The sequence below is a fragment of the Numenius arquata genome, chromosome 2 (genome assembly GCF_964106895.1).
Source record: "Numenius arquata chromosome 2, bNumArq3.hap1.1, whole genome shotgun sequence".
Classification (NCBI taxonomy): domain Eukaryota; kingdom Metazoa; phylum Chordata; class Aves; order Charadriiformes; family Scolopacidae; genus Numenius; species Numenius arquata.
In genome coordinates this window covers 131,372,131-131,389,188 of record NC_133577.1, presented here as the reverse complement: position 1 = coordinate 131,389,188, position 17,058 = coordinate 131,372,131, and the positions used below count along the sequence as shown (strand labels likewise).

The window sequence follows — 17,058 nt, the reverse complement described above, 5'->3', positions numbered from 1 at the left end:
ATCGCTGGAGATGCCGGCTACAAATTGAACAAAAAGGGAGGAAAAAAAAAAAAAAAGAGAGAGAGGGGGAGGGGAAAGGAGAGCAGCAGCGGATCAGGTTGGGCCTCAGCCCCTCTCCGGCCCAGACCTCTTTCCAGACTATCCCTAAGGAAGATTTTATTCTCCAACCCCCCCACACAAACAGCTGGAATTCCCGACCCTCCTCCCGGTGCGATTAAGCATCGATCGCAATTGGCGTTCGGCAGAGTATGACATGTGTGTAACTTTAAACCCCCGGATAAAAATAGCCCCGATTCATGCACGATCGGTAGTCATTTCCTATTTGCTTAAAAACAAGGCGAAAAATATACGAAGAGCAGCTTTGTAGAGAGAAACGCGCAGGCTGAACGTCAAACAGAAGTTTCCTTCGATAAGCCACCCTCACGCCACAAACAGGAGCTGGTGCCGCTCCTCCCTCCTCCCTCCCCCCCCTCCAAAAAAAAAAAAACAACACAAAATCCAAGTAAGTTTGTTTATCTCTCTCTGGAAACTAAATCAGACCCGTTTCCCGACCCCCTAACACCGCCAAGTTAGAGCCACCAGACCCGAGTCCTGCTGAGGGAGGTCAGGCACATTCGGCCAACAGAGCCGAAAAACATTTCAGCCACTCTTGTCATTTCTACCCCTTCTCGGCACACACCGCCACCTTGTAAACAAAAACTATTAATAAAACAATCCCAGAACCAAATTCCCAACGATATTTTTCAACGCCACCCACACTCCAGACAGAGAGAAAAAGGATTCGCCACCCTGTAAAGGGCCAAGAATAAAAACAAGGAGGAGAAATATAAACAGATCTATCACAGAAAGGAGGGGGGGGGGGGGGGGGGAGGGGGATAAAAATAATAAAGCCTAACCTAGAGTGTTACATAAACGAGACCTCTTGCGAGATGGGCTGTGGGCCCTGGAGCCCTTTGCCCACCCCCCTGTCACCCAGCCACGGGTCTGTCGCGAGCCAGTCCCGGTGGGGGACCCCCTACAGTCCCGTGTCGTCGTCATCCCCCCCCCAAATTAAATCCCTAAAACAGCACCAGAAGCTTCGTGAACTGCAGGCTGAAATCGGGGAGTAAATAATAATAAACACCACAAAAGCCTTTCTTTGGGCTGTGGCTGCTGGAGCTGCTCTCCCCTTCCTCACCCTCCCCCGGTGGCTGGGCCGCAGGCCAGGGCAGGCGGGGGGGGGGGGGGGGAGGGCATCTAGGCTGGGGGAGAGCAGGGAGCCTTCACCAAGGTGGGGGGACAACTGCAGGGATACCCCCAGGGCACCCCAGCTGGTGGCTGCCAAGCCACGGAGGGGCATAAGCCCCCCCCAAAATAAGGCAAGAGCCGGGGGAAGAGGAGGAGTTAGGCCTCACCCCTGATAAGGGGGGGGCCCTCTCACCCCCATGGCGGGGGGGAGGGGGGGGGCAGGTCCAACACCCAGCTCTAGGGAGAGGCCTAGGCCTGGCCTCAGAAAGGGGCGCTGCCACCACCCGGAGGGGACGACACCGGAGAAGGGGGTCCCCAGTGCCCCCCGCCCACCCCACCCCCCGCTGCAGGCCCGGCTGAGGAGGCGGGCTCGCCCCCCGGGGGCTGCCGGCGAAGGGTAGGGAGGGGGGGTGGATTGGGTTAGGGGTGCGGGAAGGATACAGCTTGACCACGTCGGTGTCCATCCGCCTCTTGCCCGGGCTGGGGGAGGACATGGTGGCCGCGGCCGCCCCCGGTGCTCCGGGCGGGCTGTCAGCGCCGCCGCCGCCGCCGCGGACCGGGGACGCCCGGCACCGAGGGGAGCGGGGGGGCGCCGGGCTCCGAGCCGCTGGGACCCCCCCCCCTTCGCCGCAGCTGTCGTCGTCTGTCGCCGCTGTCGCCGATGCCGCCCTCCTCCTGTGGTGCCGCCGGTGTCGCCGCCCGGGCCCCCCCCCCCCGCGCCGCCTCGCGCTCCCTCAGCCGCGAGCCCCGCTCCGGTCGTCGCCTCTGCCGGAGCCTCTCTCTGGACCCCTGACGTCACCCGCTGTGACCTCACCGCCCCGCAGCGTCGCGATTGGTTGCGCCGGGAACGCCGCGCCGGCCCCGCCCGCCCCACAGCACGCTGGGAGTTGTAGTGCGGCGTGTGCGGGGGGGGGGAGGGTGGAAGTGTTGGAGGGGCTGAGGGTTCGAGACCCCGCCGGGGCCTGCGGGACCCAGCGCAGGTGTCCCCGCCCGGCAGGGCGCCAGCGTCACCTGGGGGAAGCCACGAATGAACCCAAACATCCCTTTCCCCCACCCGGATCGCAAAGCAGCACGCGACAGATGGCCAGGCCTCGCAGCACGAGTCACCACGCCACCTTTCCGGTGCGACACACCGGCAAAGCATTTCCCGGTGCCTCAGTTTACCCAAACCGGACGGGGGAGGCACCCGGAGGTGACAGCGGGACGCGTGACGATGGGGCTTAATGGGTATCTCTCAAGCCGGCGGGGCTCTGGCGTGTCACCTCCACGCCCGGGACGGACATCCCGCATTCCTGACCCCAGCATCACCCCAAAAATTTGCCCCAGCGCTTCCTCTCCGTGTGGGGAGGGAACACAGCCGGGAAACCCCAAAAAAGTCCGAGAAAAGGGGTAACTTCACCCCACAAGTGTGTGCGGGGGGGGTGTGTGATTTCATCCATTTAATGCCCCAAGGCGCCCCTTCAGCTGCGGGTCAGGCGGGAGCAGGAGGTGACACGCTGGGGCTGGGGGGGGGTGTGTGTGTGTGTGTCAGATCTACACCCCCAGCAAAGGGGAACCGGGTTATATTTATATATTTAAATATTATATATTAAATATTATACACTTATATCCCTGGAGGGGTTCAAGGCCGGGTTGGATGGGGCTTTGAGCAATCTGCTCTGGTGGGAGGTGTCCCTGCCCAGGGCAGGGGGGGGTAGGAACTGGGGCACCTTTAAGGTCCTTTCCAACCCAAACCATCCTGTGATTCCGTGATATTTGAGCAGAGCAGCTGGAGAATTCGGGACAGAGGGTCCCCCGTTTCCCCAGCCTTGATGCAACTGGGAGAACAGGAGGGGGAAAATGAGGATTTTCTCCTAATTTCTTTAAATCCTCGTATTTTCGTCTGTGTAATACCATAATTTTGTAATGGGGATAACTTCAGCATAACGGGGATTATGATGGCACCTTGTCCCTTTTGGGACACCTTAACACCATCCTTACAGCACCCAGACCCTTGTACGTGGGGGGAGAGGGGATTTGGGGGCTCCCTGAGCCCTCCTAGGTCTGAAAATTGGGGCGTATGGGGTGGTGGCTGGCCTTGCCCACCCTGGGAGTACCCCATGGTTTGTGGGGTGATTCCCTGGCCATGCTGGGGACAAAGTGGAGACGGAAGGGGGAAACTGGGGGTATCAGAAGCCATGGGGAAGAGGGGAGATGTGGGGAATAGAGGGAGTTGCGGGAAATAATTGAGAAAGGGGGAGCCATGGGGAGCCAGAGCAGTTCTGGGGAGCAGGGGACCTATAGAGACCCATAGGAAGCTGTGGGGAGCTATGGGGGACAAAGCAAGCCATGAAAAAACAGGGGGGCTGTTGGGGACAAGGTGATCTGTGGGTTCAGGTGGGGAAGGGGTTCTTCCATGCCCCACTGCAGAGCAGAGCTCATCTTCATCCCCCTGGGGGTACCCAGGGTGTGTGTGGGGGTGACACCTCCATCTCTATCCCAACTCCCAGCCCAGCATGGTCATGGGGTGAAGCAGCCCCTCATTAGAGCCACATAATTAGGACAGGAAGGTGACCCAGCCTCGAGTCCTACTGCTCCCCAGGGTGATCCCTGCCAGCACCCACCCAAGAAGCCAGCAGGTAAAGGGTGTCTCTCAGCAAAAGCCCCTGGGTGGGCAGGGGCACCCACAAGCTTCGGGGATCAGCCCCAGCCAAGGCTTCCCAGGCACAGAGTAGCCAGAAAATGCCCCAAAGGGGATGGGGCAAAACCAGATGCAGAAAAAATACCCCAGAGCTGGGGCTGGGGAAACCAAGGCAGGGTTCTCCTCCTCCCAGGGGGGTTTCCTTTGCTCCAAAAAAAAACAGAAAAAGGGAATGACGTTTCAGTATGAATGAGCCTTTCAGTCCCTAAAGGGGCTCCAGGGAAGCTGGGGAGGGACTCTGGATCAGGGAGGGGAGCCCTAGGAGGAGGGGGAAGGGTTTGACACTGAAAGAGGGGAGATTGAGCTGAGATGTGGGGAAGAAGTTCTTTGCTGTGAGGGTGGTGAGAGCCTGGCCCAGGTTGCCCAGAGAAGCTGTGGCTGCCCCATCCCTGGAGGGGTTCAAGGCCAGGTTGGAGGGGGCTTGGAGCAACCTGCTCTGGTGGGAGGTGTCCCTGCCCAGGGCAGGGGGTTGGAACTGGATGATCTTTGAGGTCCCTTCCAACCCAAACCATTCTATGACATTTCTATGCCTTCACCCACACCCGTGTGGCTGGAGCAGGCCTGGTGTGAGGAGTTCCAACTGTGTCTGGGTGGTCTGTGAAGTCTCAACCCTCCCTAAAGCCCCTTCCCCAACATCCTCAAGGATGGGGATGACAGATTAGGGTCTTCCTTCTTGGCTGTTTCTTCCCCTTCCACATAGACCAGCCCCTCCCCAGCACCCAGCCTTGTGGCACCGAGCCATGGGAAGCCCTAGCACCCTGCCTCTTCCAGGGTTTTAGCTGCATCCCAGTCCCCCCCAGTACTCTGGCCCAGGTGATTTATCACCCCAGGGAAGCTATCAGCCTCCAATTAAATCCACTTCGGGCAGCTAATTGCTGGAGCAGATGTTGGTGGGCACTGGGGTATGAGGCTGGGGACATCTCTGCATGTACAGGGGCTCAGGCCGTGGCAAAGAGCCCGCATCAGGCGGGGGAGACAGTGAAACAAGGAGTGGGAAACAGGAGAGGGAGGAAGCTGGACACTGATCCCACAAAGACGAGCATCCCGAGGGATACAGGAACCATGTGGTAGGTCCAGAGCTCACCCCGCCTCAGGAAGAAGCACTGCATCAGTAATAAGAAAAAAAACCCCAAACTGAAATGTTTATTCCCACCTGGCGTCACTTCACTGCACCGCTGGTGGTGGGTCACAGCTGGACAAGATGGTCACCCTCATGAGGTGACCACGTCTCCTCATTCGCCCCCACAGCGCATCCCACGGCTCCAGACAGGGCTGTGGAAGCCCTCGGGGCCGAGGGCTCCAGCAGCAATTTGTGAAGGCAGGGAGGCTTCAAGGAAGGCAGTCAGGGAGGAGGGGAGTCCCAGCAGCCGCTGGGGGCTGCATTTGGTGTGGAGCCTCCTCAGCATCCCCTCCCCGGGGCACAGAGCTGCCGCAGGAGTGACTGCAAAGTGGATTTCTGCTGGACTGATGCAATGCCCCATGCTGCCCAGGCAGCAGTTCCCAGAGGCAGCAGCCCGTTCAGGAGGAATTCATGCTCTCCCACTGCCGGAAAATGCGGAACACCTTGCAGGACTTCACCGAAAGACTCTGCGAGAGAGGGGAGCAGAGTGACAACCAGAGGTTAAGGTACCACAACAGGACCTGCAACCACCACTGACTCACCTACAAAGCACATGAGGAGGAACTGCAGCAAACTCCCCCCATCTGAAATATCCTAATTGGCTGCCAAGACACCAATTTGCTCCTCTTCATTAGCCCTATTTACCAAACTGGAGGGGAAAATATGGTGGCTGCAAGCAAGAGGCAGGACGGGACTCCAGTCATCTCTGCTCCAGCTGGGGCTCCCACCTCTGACTCGTGTCTGGTCCCACAGGACCTGCTGGTGCTTTCCTGGCACGTGGCACAACCAGAAGGGACCAGCCTTTTGGGGACAACTCACACAAAGCCCCCCAAGACAAATGCTGAAGCAGGACTGTTCCCCCAATCCCTGCAGCTCAGCCCCCAAGCAAAGCAAGGGGAAGCCAGCGTGAGGAATCCAAGCGGATAATGGGGCCTGGGGAGGCGATGGCAGGAACCGGCTGCTCCACAGCCATTCGGGGAGGGGGGGCTGCAACCTCAGCTCCGCTCCCCTGGCTCAGCAAACCCACTGGTCCAACAGCCTGGGGCTGGTGGCCGCAGGAGGCAGTGGTCAGGATGTCAGCGGAGAGGGCTGGGAGCTCTCTGTCAGGACGTGAAGTGAAACTGGATCTCAGGCAGCGCTGAGCCGCTCGGGAAAGGCTGTTATTTATAGCAGCCCTTGAGCAGATCTGCCCACAACTCATCGTTGTAACAGATGAGACCTGGCCGAGAGGCTGTCAGCGCAGCCAGAGAGGATGCTGAGACTCTGCAGACACACGCCTGGTCCTTGCCACCCAGCTGGGTTTGCATGTAGCCCCAACGAAGCCCATCTAACCCCAAATTCTGCCCGTAGGCTTCCAGCCCCGGGCAAGGCTGGAGCAAGCAGCATTTGAGCGCTTGGTTTTGGGGCTGGGGATCCCACAGACTCACCACAGGCTCCGTCTCAGGCACTCTGTCACACTTTCGGGTGGCGAGGAGCGTGTTCAGTACCACTCGCCAGCCTGGCTCTGCCTTCACAGGTTCCTTCTCCGTCTGGGTGGTAGCATCCTCCAGGGCTTCCCCTCCCTCCACCGCGTTGACCCAGGGACACCAGTCACGATGCTGAGAGCTGGGGTCAAAGAAGCTCCTCAAAGAAGTGTCCTGGTTAGGGGAGGAGGTGACAGAGAAGGAGGACAGCAACACCACAGTTTAAAACAAACTCCAATGACACAATAAAACCCTCTCCGTGCCTAAAAACCATCCCTGAGCTGGTTACGGTGACAACACCGGTCCCTGGATCAGGAGCACCCTGCCCAGATCCATCTCCTCCCCACACAGGCTCTCCCTGTGCTTGCACCCGGGTCACTCACCGAGCTGCTGGAAGAGCAGAGCCGTGTCCGCTTGGCTCTGCGGAGAGGACTGGATGGAACCTCTATGCTGTCCCCCTGCCCCATGCTGCGGGTGACAGGGCGGCTCCTCAGGGTGGGGCTGGCCACCTCCAACTCACTCCGGTCCATGGGTATGGGAGAGTCCCAACCCCGCGGGCGAGAGATTGCCGGGGACGGGCTCTTCTCGTGCTGCCAGTGGGGAAAGAATAAGGAATTTAGGGCCACGAAGATGATCCGAGGGCTGGAGCACCACCCCTTGGAAAACAGGCTGAGAGAGTTGGGGGGGCTCAGTCTGGAGAAGAGAAGGCTCCGGGGAGACCTTGGAGCCCTTTCCAGTCCCTAAAGGGGCTCCAGGAAAGCTGGGGAGGGACTCTTGATCAGGGAGGGGAGTAATAGGACAAGGAACAATAGTTTTAAACTGCAAGAGGGGAGATTGAGCTGAGATGTGGGGAAGAACTTCTTTGCTGTGAGGGTGGTGAGAGCCTGGCCCAGGTTGCCCAGAGAAGCTGTGGCTGTCCCATCCCTGGAGGGGTTCAAGGCCAGGTTGGACGGGGCTTTGAGCAACCTGGTCTGGTGGGAGGTGTCCCTGCCCATGGAAGTGGCTTGGAACTCAATCTTTAAGGTCCCTTCCAACCCGAACCATTCTATGATTCCAGGAATTAATAGAGCCCCTCTGGTCACCACCATGTCCTCTGCCTGAAGGGGAGAGGGGGACCCTACCCAGCTCACAAAAAAAAAAAAAAAAAAAAAAAAAAAAAAAATCAAAGTCTTCTCAGCCATCCCGGCAGGAGTTGTGCCACCTTCCCTTCACACCAAGAGCATCTCAGATGTGCCTAGTTGGACATGAGTGACAGCAGCCCCTGATTTGGAGTACCTCGAGTTAGACCAACCCCAGGATGCTGGCTGGAAAGGCCCTTTTGTGCTCTCCAACAGAGCTGAGGGAGGTGAGGCCCCACCTTGAGTGCTGTGTCCAGTTTTGGGCCCCTCACTACAAATAAAAAAAAGACACTGAGGTGCTGGAGCGTGTCCAGAGAAGGGCAACGGAGCTGGTGAGGGGTCTGGAGAACAAGTCTTGTGAGGAGCGGCTGAGGGAGCTGGGGGTGTTCAGCCTGGAGAAAAGGAGGCTGAGGGGAGACCTTCTCGCTCTCTACAACTCCCTGAAAGGAGGGTGTAGCCAGGGGGGGGGTTTGGTCTCTTCTCCCAAGGAACAGGCCATGGGACAAGAGGAAATGGCCTCAAGATGCACCAGGGGAGGTTTATATTGGATATTAGGAAAAATGTTCACACTGAGAAGGTTATCAAGCCTTGGAAGAGGCTGCCCAGGGCAGTGGTGGAGCCACCATCCCTGGAGGTATTTAAAAGCCAGGCAGACGTGGTGCTGAGGGACATGGGTTAGTGATGGTTTTTGTCAGTGTTGGGTTGACGGTTGGACTCAATGATCTGAAAGGTCCCTTCCAACCTGGACAATTCTATGATTCAACGATTCTAGGACAGAGAGCTGCAAAGGGCAGGGGCAAAGGCAGCAGCAACCCAATTCTGTTGGCTGTTGCCTACAGCTGGAGACACCACCAAAACGAGCCCCTTACAAGGCAAGAGGCGGTGGACACCCAAATTACATTAGTCTTGACTCCTGTGTGCCCCTGTAGCACCCAGACATCCCAGGATGGGCCATACCTGCTCGGAGCCTGGAGGGAGTGTGTCTTGGCTCCGCGTGAGCATCCTGCGCGGGGACACGGGCACGAGCGGGAAGCGCTCAGTGGGTGTCTGGGGAGCACTGCTCGGGCCACAGGAGTCCAGCTCCTGCCCTGCAGATTCCAGCTGGTGAAAGCCCCACAGTCCCACCTTCCTCATGCAGCGGGAACAGGTGATGACCGAGAGGTGCACGGAGCCAGACGCGGAGCTGCGGAGACAGAGCCAAGTCACAGGAAAAGGTCAGGGACAAGTCTGGGCCCTTCCCCAAAATCACAGCTTTCGGAACAGACGCAGGTATTTGGCAGAGCACAGGAACAGGTACCTGAGGCAGCATGTCTCAAGACATCAATACCCCTGGGCTGAGGCACAGACTTACTGTTCTTGCAGCCCTGTGTGCTAAGAAGTAAATTAAGTCCATTAAAACCCATCTATAGCGTTGATTTAAACTGGCTCAGGTACATTTTGGCTTGCCACGAAGCAGAAGCGCACCCAGTTATGACCTATCAGCTGAGAATGTCCCCACCCTCAGCCCCTGAACTGCCCAAGCAGCCCCTGAACTGTCAGCTACCACGGCAGCTCTGCTCTTCCCCACCGTAAGCTTCTTTTCCAGCCTGCACCATCAAAGATTGCTTCACCTTCAGCAAGCTCTTCCTCAGGTCCAAACAGCAGTGGCTGTTCTGCTCACAGCACACACTTTGGGAAGCGTGGACCATCAGGTCACAAACTTTCCCTCTCTTCCCACAGGCCTGAGGAGCAATGAAAGCGGCACCGAGGATGACATTTCAGGGATTGACTTTAACATCTAAATCAGCAATGAGAGGGGCAACCTACCGCTCAGTTCTTTCAGAATCTTCGCTGTCTCAGGGAAACATCTATTGTAGATTTAGATTTTGCGGAGAGACTCTTTATGAGGGATTGGAGCCATAGAATGAGGGGTAACAGTTTTAAATTGAAAGAGGGGAGATTGAGATGAGATGTGGGGAAGAACTTCTTTGCTGTGAGGGTGGTGAGACCCTGGCCCAGGTTGCCCAGAGAAGCTGTGGCTGCCCCATCCCTGGAGGGGTTCAAGGCCAGGTTGGAGGGGGTTTTGAGCAACCTGGTCTGGTGGGAGGTGTCCCTGCCCAGGGCAGGGGGTTGGAACTCGATGATCTTTAAGATCCCTTCCAACCCAAGCCATTCTATGATTAGATAGCTTTGCACTGAGGTTTCTGGAAGCCTGTCAATTTTAATGGCTGGAGATAATTATAATATAGGGAAATAGGGGCTATCGAACATTTCACAGAAGGGACATCCACATTCCTCCAGTCTCTGACAGGTTTCACCAGCAACCACAAAGTCATAGAATCATAGAATTGTCCAGGCTGGAAGGGACATTTAAGATCATCTAGTCCAACCAAAGTGCAGCAAACACTCCGGTATCCGTCCTTCCCCAACTACCCACCTGCAAGTCCAGCCGCAGAGAGCCAGGATGCAGGCAGGAACGTGCACCTGCAGGATTTCTGTGGCAAACTTCATGGGTGATTTCTCTCCCTCTGTTTTGTGCTCCAGTTCTTCCCCGATCAGCTGGAGGAGCAGACTGATCTTCTCCTCTGTCAGGGACTGTGGGACAGAGAAAGGTGGCAGAGCCTGATAAAATACACCACTTCTACTCACAAACCATGTTCTATATGGAGAAAAATCCTTTTTTCACTCCCCGAAAGGGCTGGGTGCACGAACCAGCACCCTCAGCACTTCTATTCCGGTTAATAGGCAAAAGCCACACAGAGCGATGGCTTCATCCTGCCTTGTGCCCTTCTGACCTTTCCCATTGCATGGACTCTGTTTAAGCACCACTTGCTCCCCCGAGCATGCGTGGGGACAGCAGAGCAGGTCACAGCTCTGCCTCTCATGGCAAACACAAACCAAACAGCCCCAACGTGTCCCTCTGATCCCTGGGAGGTATCAGGGGCTGCGTTTGCCTGTGCTCAGGAAAACCATGAGCGCTTTTGGGGCCATTTCTGGGACACAACTAGAAAAGAGAGTCCCCAAAGGCTGTCAACTGGGCTCCAGACTTTGCTGCTAGTGGGACAGCTGAGGGGTTAGATGTGGAGACACAATACATCCACTGAGTTTATGCCATCTCTTCAAGGGGCTCTGATGGGTTTCCTAGCTCAGCCAGCCCACAGTGGCAACCATAAAACACCTCTGCGATTTCTGCTGGATGGATGAAGAGTTTCCCCGGTTCCCGTATGGCTTCTTGCTGTTGAGAGCCATCTGTTTCCCAGCCAGCGAGTGCCCAACAAGCCAGACTTGGCTGGAGAAGAGCAGGACCTGTCCAGGTCCCTAGGAGGAGGCAATCCCACACTTGCTCCTGGCTGTGGCTACGCTCCAGCCTCTCCTGCTGTAGCTCCAGCTCTTCCCTCCTGCCTGCTGAGCCTCCTCGCACAAGGGCCCCCCCTCTCTGTACTGTGCTCCCTCATCTTCACAGGCCTCTGCCCACACCTCTGCACTGGGGCAGTCTCTGGCACCCCAAATTCCCAATCCTACCTAGAGCAATATCTCCAGTGGGATCCCAGCCACTCATTAGAGGGGGTATCCACAGGCTGCTGCATCTCAAGAGCACTTGAACCTAATGAAGAGGGGTGGGAGCTGCCAGGGAAAGCTCCCAAAGGAGTCTGTAGGACCCCAAATCACTTCTGCTGGGCACCAGAGAGCACCTCATGTGCTGGAAAATGTGCACTATAGCCCAGTTCCCACCAGTAACATCATGGTGACATCAGCCAGCTGTGTCTGCATTGGTCAAGGGCTTGCATGGCAGATGAGCCTTTCCAAACTCCCTTTTACATGCTTCCAAAAGCACCAGGTGAAACCACCACACGGGGAACGCCCGAGGAGAAAGCTGAGGTGATGACAGACCCCTCGCACACGCAGGCAGGGCTGAGCTGTGCCTGCCTGGCAAGCTGAAATCTCCGATTTAAATCTCTCAAGTGTTTTGGTCAGGGTTTGCACAGCACAGGGGTGCCTGGCATTGTCACCGGGGGCTTGAACTCACCATGTTTTTCATGTCTTCTGGTCTGAGGGAGGGCAGCTGGAGCTCCAGCTGACACAGGCTCTGAAAGCGGTCCAGGAAGTCCTGGAGAAGGGCTCTGGGCTCATCCACCAGCAACATGGCAAAGCGATCTGAGGAAAGCAAACGCGGGAGGCCTGAGCTGTGATGCCACCAGCTTTCTCACCCTCTCCTTATCCCGCAGGGCAAGGGAGGAAATGAGTCCAGACGAGGTCTCCTGGCTTTTAAAATAAAAGCTGAGCACAGCCTTTTTCCTTTGCAACCACCCTTCCCCATGTAGCGCAGCTTTCAAGATGAGATTTATCATTCTTTGAGAGTCCTGTGTCACCCAGCCTCTCCTGTCCCCTCCCAGTTACAACCCAAAAAGCATTTTAACTGCCCTAGAAGCACACAAAGGTTAAGAGAGGCTGGGTACAGCCTGGCCTGGGGCTCCAGCCATGGCTCAGTTATTTATTTGCTGAGACTGCTCAGAGATGTCACTTTGCCACTGTGTGTTTCATCATTCGCACAAGGGAGAAAAGGAGGACTGTGATGACACTGCCCGCTTTGAGAATCTGAAGAGAAACCACAATTCCTACAATGGGAGACAAGAGCAGCGACAGAAAGGGAGAAAAAAAGGGAATAATGCTGGACGCATGCACTAGGCAGGCTCTGAGACACCAACCTGGGCAGGGGCTGTCTGGCCAGAAGCAGAACTTCTCATGAGCGGTGCACAGGGCCTTCTTCAGCTCCACGCAGCGCTCCTTATCTGCAAGGCAAAGCTCTTCTCTACTCCCCTGCGGAGCCACCTCCTCGGGGAATAGTTGGGAAAACCAAGCCAGGAGAGGAAGCCAGGGCTACGAGGGCTTCCCTGCTCCTCTTATTCAGCATGGCTCAGGTGATGAATGCCACCCGAGGCTGTAGCTTGCAGAGCCTGAAGCTCTCACCTCAGACTCATCTCCTTCCCCATCAAAAGGAGCTGCTGCACCTTCAGCCTCCCCATAGGCAACCCACAGAGCAGTGGCTCCTGCGGCAGCAAAGGCAGCCTGGCTCAAAGGGGTTATCTCCACAACAGCAAGCGTCACCAGCACGGTTCCACCTCTCTGCAGCTAAAATCCCCTCCCGTTCCCAGGCAGGGTGACCATGGGCGGGGGAGCCTGCCCCACTGCACAGCAGCGTGCTGAAAATACAGCTCAAATCAACCACCAGCACAGGAACCACCTGCTCTTGCCACTTTTACCTCCTGGGCTGCTGCCAGTCCCTGGCTAACTCGCCTGACCCCTCCACCCCGGGCTGTGGAAGCCAAAGCACAGCCACGTCTAGAAACCAAGCTTCCCCCAAATAAGATTTGATATTTAACTTATTCACACCTTCCAGAACCAAATACTTTCTTTTTCAAGCCCTTCTTCCAACCTCTGATTATTTTAGATCTTCCTAAACCAGCGCCATTACCAACAGGATAATTAGGCCAAGGTTTATTTAAAAAAGATAGCCTGAACAAACAGCGGACATCAATATCCAGAGTGACCCAAGAGGAAATGCTCATGCAGCTCCCCGTTATACACAGATCACGCTGTGTCCGTCAGACACTGGGGCTGTGCTCTCTGCTACCTTCCAGATAAGGAGAGCAGGGACCTGCAGTAAAGAAAATTGAGAAGTAGAGATGACACACATTTGTCATGGGGTAATAAATATCTTTCTGCAGAGGAAAGACACAGATCAAGGCAAGTAAAGGTCTGGGCAGGTGATAAAGCACAGGCCATCGCTATCCTGTGGCTCACAAGGAGCAGCCGAGGACTCTGGGTTTGTCTGGTTTGGAGAAAAGAGGGCTGAGGGGCAACCTCATTGCTCTCTCCAGCTTCCCGAGGAGGGGAAGTGGAAAGGGAGGTGCTGAGCTCTTCTCCCTAGGATCCTGTGATAGGACACGTGGGAGTGCCTCAGAGCTGCATCAGGGGAGGTTCAGACTTGATATTGAGAAGCATTTCTTTTCCGAGAGGGTGGTCACACACTGGAACAGGCTTCCTAGAGAGGTGGTCGATGCCCCGTGCCTGGCAGTGTTTAATAGGCATTTGGACAACATCCTTAATATGATTTAACACCTGATCAGTCCTGAAGTTGGACACAATGATCACCACAGACCCCTTCCAACTGGAACTACTCTATTCTAACCCATCTCTGACAACAGAAGCAGGAAATTTTACCAATTTCTCACAAACTAAAGGAAATATATTCAACTTGCACTTTATTTTCAGAGATATTAAACACCCAGCACCACCCAGGACAAGATTATGGGAACCTAATGAGGTTCAACAATGGCAAGCGTAGCATCCTGCACCTGGGGAGGAAGAATGTCAGGCACCAATATAGGTTAGGGGTGGACCTGCTAGGAAGCAGTTCTGAGGAGAAGGATCTGGGGGTCCTGGTAGACTATCCAAGAGCAGCAATGTGCCCTTGTCGCCAAGAGGGCCAATGGGATCCTGGGCTGCATAGGGAAGAGTGTGGCCAGTAGGTCGAAGGAGGTCATTCTCCCCCTCTACTCTGCACTGGTGAGGCCACAACTGGAATACTGCATCCAGTTCTGGGCTCCCCAGTTCAAGAGAGACAGGGAACTACTGAAAAGAGTCCAGCGTAGGGCAACAAAGATGATTGAGGGACTGGAGCATCTCCCTTATGAGGAAAGGCTGAGAGAGCTGGGACTCTTTAGCCTGGAGAAGAGAAGGCCGAGGGGAGACCTTATTAATGCTTACAAGTACCTAGAGGGTGGGTTGAAGGAGGATGGAGCCGGACTCTTTTCAGTGGTTCCCAGTGACAGGATGAGGGGCAACGGGCACAAGCTGGAACATGGGAAGCTCCATTCAAATATGAGGAAAAACTTCTTTCTGGTGAGGGTGCCAGAGCCCTGGAACAGGCTGCCCAGGGAGGGTGTGGAGTCCCCTTCTCTGGAGATTTTCAAGACCCGCCTGGATGCAGCCCTGAGTGATGTGCTCTGGGCAATCCCACTTTAGCAGGGGGGTTGGACTAGATGATCTCTAGAGGTCCCTTCCAACTCTGACAATTCCATGATTCTGTGAGTTGTTTACACACACAGCAAGGCACAACAGCCCCCCCACAAACCCTACAGCCCACCCCCTGTACCCGCCAGAGGCTGGCATACGTACACTTGTTGAAGTCAAAGGCGAGCTGCAGGCTCACGCAGAGGAAGGCCTGGCAGCTGGAGCACTTCAGCATGTCACACTCCACGTTGGTCCAGCCATACTTGGCGCAAACCAGGGGGGACAGCTCATGGGGTTTGCCCGCCCACTTCAGCGGGTGCTTGCATTAAGGATAAAACTCCCAAAATTACACGTTGACCAGGCAAAGCTTTGGCCACGGCTTATTTGGCCAAAGAAGAAGAAAGGCTTCCGAGAAGGAGGAACCTGCTGGAAGCTCAGCATCAGAAAGGATATGGTGAATGTTTCTACTCTGCTGAAATAGGCTTCCTTGCTGGCAGACTCCAAGGAGAGAGCATCCATTTGAGAAGATCCATTAGCTGATTCCGACCAGTCGGATGTATCCTTCCTAAAAGGAACGGCAAGTCAGCAAGAGAAGCATCCGCAACATCCTGTAAAGATTTCATTAATAAAAAATGCACCAACCAATTTCTACCCTCTCGTCCTTCAGGCTTACCCTCACAAGAACCCTTTCTCCAGACCCCCTAAGCCCTGACTTTTAATTACTTTACTAATCAACCAATTTTAAAAATACAATGCAACAAAAAAAAAAAAAAAAGGCGTGTATTAAACATTTCACAATGACCAACATAAGTGGCAGGTGGGGATTTGACGTGACAAGGAGGAGACGGGAACTTGTTCTCTGAGCCTGGTGAAGGCAGATTGACGATTGTGGCACGCCTCCGAAATCGGGGTCATTCCCAAGCCCCCAACACTGGCATCCATGGCTGGAATGTGGGTCTCTGTGACCGGAATGCCAGCCCCATGGCAAGCGCTGCCCTTTGGCCTCTCCCCAACACTCCTCCAAAGGCCAAAATTCAGGGATGGTTGGGTCAAGGGTGAACTGTGCCCCTGAGGGTGACCACGGCTGCTTGCTTTTAGCGAGATACCCCGAAAGCTCAGCCACCCAGTACTCCCAGTGCCTTCCAGACTCCCCAGCACCCACCAGTATCTCCTGTGACTCTCAGTGCATCCCCAAGGTGTGACCCCACGCTTTTCGGGTCAGGAGTTCAGCTCACTCAGGCTGCAGGAACACCCAAATTCTACAGGTCACTTACCTGCCCCTACTCTCCCAGTGCACACCAGTGCCTCCCAACTGCCCACTACTGCCTCCCAGTGTTCCAGTATCTCTCAGTTTCTACTACTGTCTTCCCGTGCTTAGTTCCTCCAGTACTTCCAGCAGCACCAGTACAGCCTTCCAGTGCCCCTGTGTCTCTCCAGTATTCCCAGTGCTTCCTAGTCCCTCCAGTACTGCCTCCCTGTGCCTCTTAGTCCCTCCAGAACTCCCAGTGCCACCAATACTGCCTCCCAGTGCTCCTTAGTTCTACCAATACTCCCCGTGCCCCTGAGTCTCTCCAGTACTCCCAGTGCCGCCTTTCTCTACCTCTTAGTCCCACCAGTACTCCCAGTGCTACCAGTACTGCCTCCCAGTGCCCCCGAGTCTCTCCGGTACTCCCAGTACTTCGCAGTCCCTCCAGTACAGCCTCCCAGTGATCCTTAGTCCCACCAGTATGGTCTCCCAGTGTCCCTTAGTCCCACCAGCACCTCCTGCCAGCGCCCTCCACCTCCCAGTGCCGCCCCCCCCGCCCCGTAATTCCCACTCTCTTCCATCACACCCCAGCGCCCTCTTTTTCCAGTACCCCTCTCCCATAATAACTCCCAGTACCTCCCAGCGCTCTCCAGCACCCTCCAAAGACTCCCGTCGTCTCCCAGCGCCGCCCCAATAACTCCCAGCGGCCCCCAATAACTTTCAGGCACCCCCCCAACCTCTCCCCCCACCTCCCGCCTGTGCCACACGGCGGGCCGCCGCCACCCACCCCGCTCCCCTCAAGGCCCGGGGCCAGCGGGGCCCCGCCGCTCCCCCTCACCCGTCGGGGCCGGCGCCCTCGGGGGCGATGCCACCGTCGATGAGGTCGCGGATCTGCTGCGGGGTGACGGCGGGCGGCCTCCCCCGGCCCCCCCCAGCCTCCGCGGCGCTGGGCGCCGCCATCTTGGTCCCTCACCCCGTCACGACCCGGGGAGGGGGGGCGGGAAACGCGGCCGCGCAGGACCGTTCCGGCTCGGCCGCGGGGCTGCCCATGACCCCACGCAGCTCCCTCACAGCACCCTCGACCCCGCGGAGGGGTGGCGGTGCGCTGTCGCCTCCACGGCGGAGCCCCGCGGTCCCTCCCTCAGCACCCCCCGCTCGAGTTAATCGGCGCTCTATTGCTCCAGCCTGCCCCCGCGGCGCCGCGCAGGCGT

General features: G+C 56.5%; 1 protein-coding gene across 1 annotated transcript; it reads right to left on the bottom strand.

The window, feature by feature from the left end:
• Positions 1-5,023: 5,023 nt before the first annotated feature.
• Positions 5,024-17,029, bottom strand: ZC3HC1 (zinc finger C3HC-type containing 1). The gene is made up of 10 exons (XM_074168680.1): positions 16,686-17,029; positions 15,055-15,166; positions 14,767-14,917; positions 12,294-12,377; positions 11,615-11,742; positions 10,025-10,182; positions 8,566-8,791; positions 6,874-7,080; positions 6,455-6,664; positions 5,024-5,494 (listed from the first exon to the last, which is right to left on the bottom strand). Exons 1-10 carry the CDS (start codon positions 16,805-16,807, stop codon positions 5,426-5,428), a joined length of 1,467 nt encoding a protein of 488 aa, XP_074024781.1. The 5' UTR covers positions 16,808-17,029; the 3' UTR covers positions 5,024-5,425.
• Between the last annotated feature and the right edge of the window lie 29 nt (positions 17,030-17,058).

Excerpts from the sequence above, each read along its gene's own strand:
- ZC3HC1 (XM_074168680.1), bottom strand. The coding sequence starts at position 16,807 with ATGGCGGCGCCCAGCGCCGCGGAGGCTGGGGGGGGCCGGGGGAGGCCG. Across the intron at positions 12,378-14,766 it reads CGCCTTTGACTTCAACAAGT|ATAAGGAGCGCTGCGTGGAG; the intron begins GTACGTATGCCA and ends TTTGCCTTGCAG. Across the intron at positions 10,183-11,614 it reads CAGAAGACATGAAAAACATG|TCCCTGACAGAGGAGAAGAT; the intron begins GTGAGTTCAAGC and ends TCTGTCCCACAG.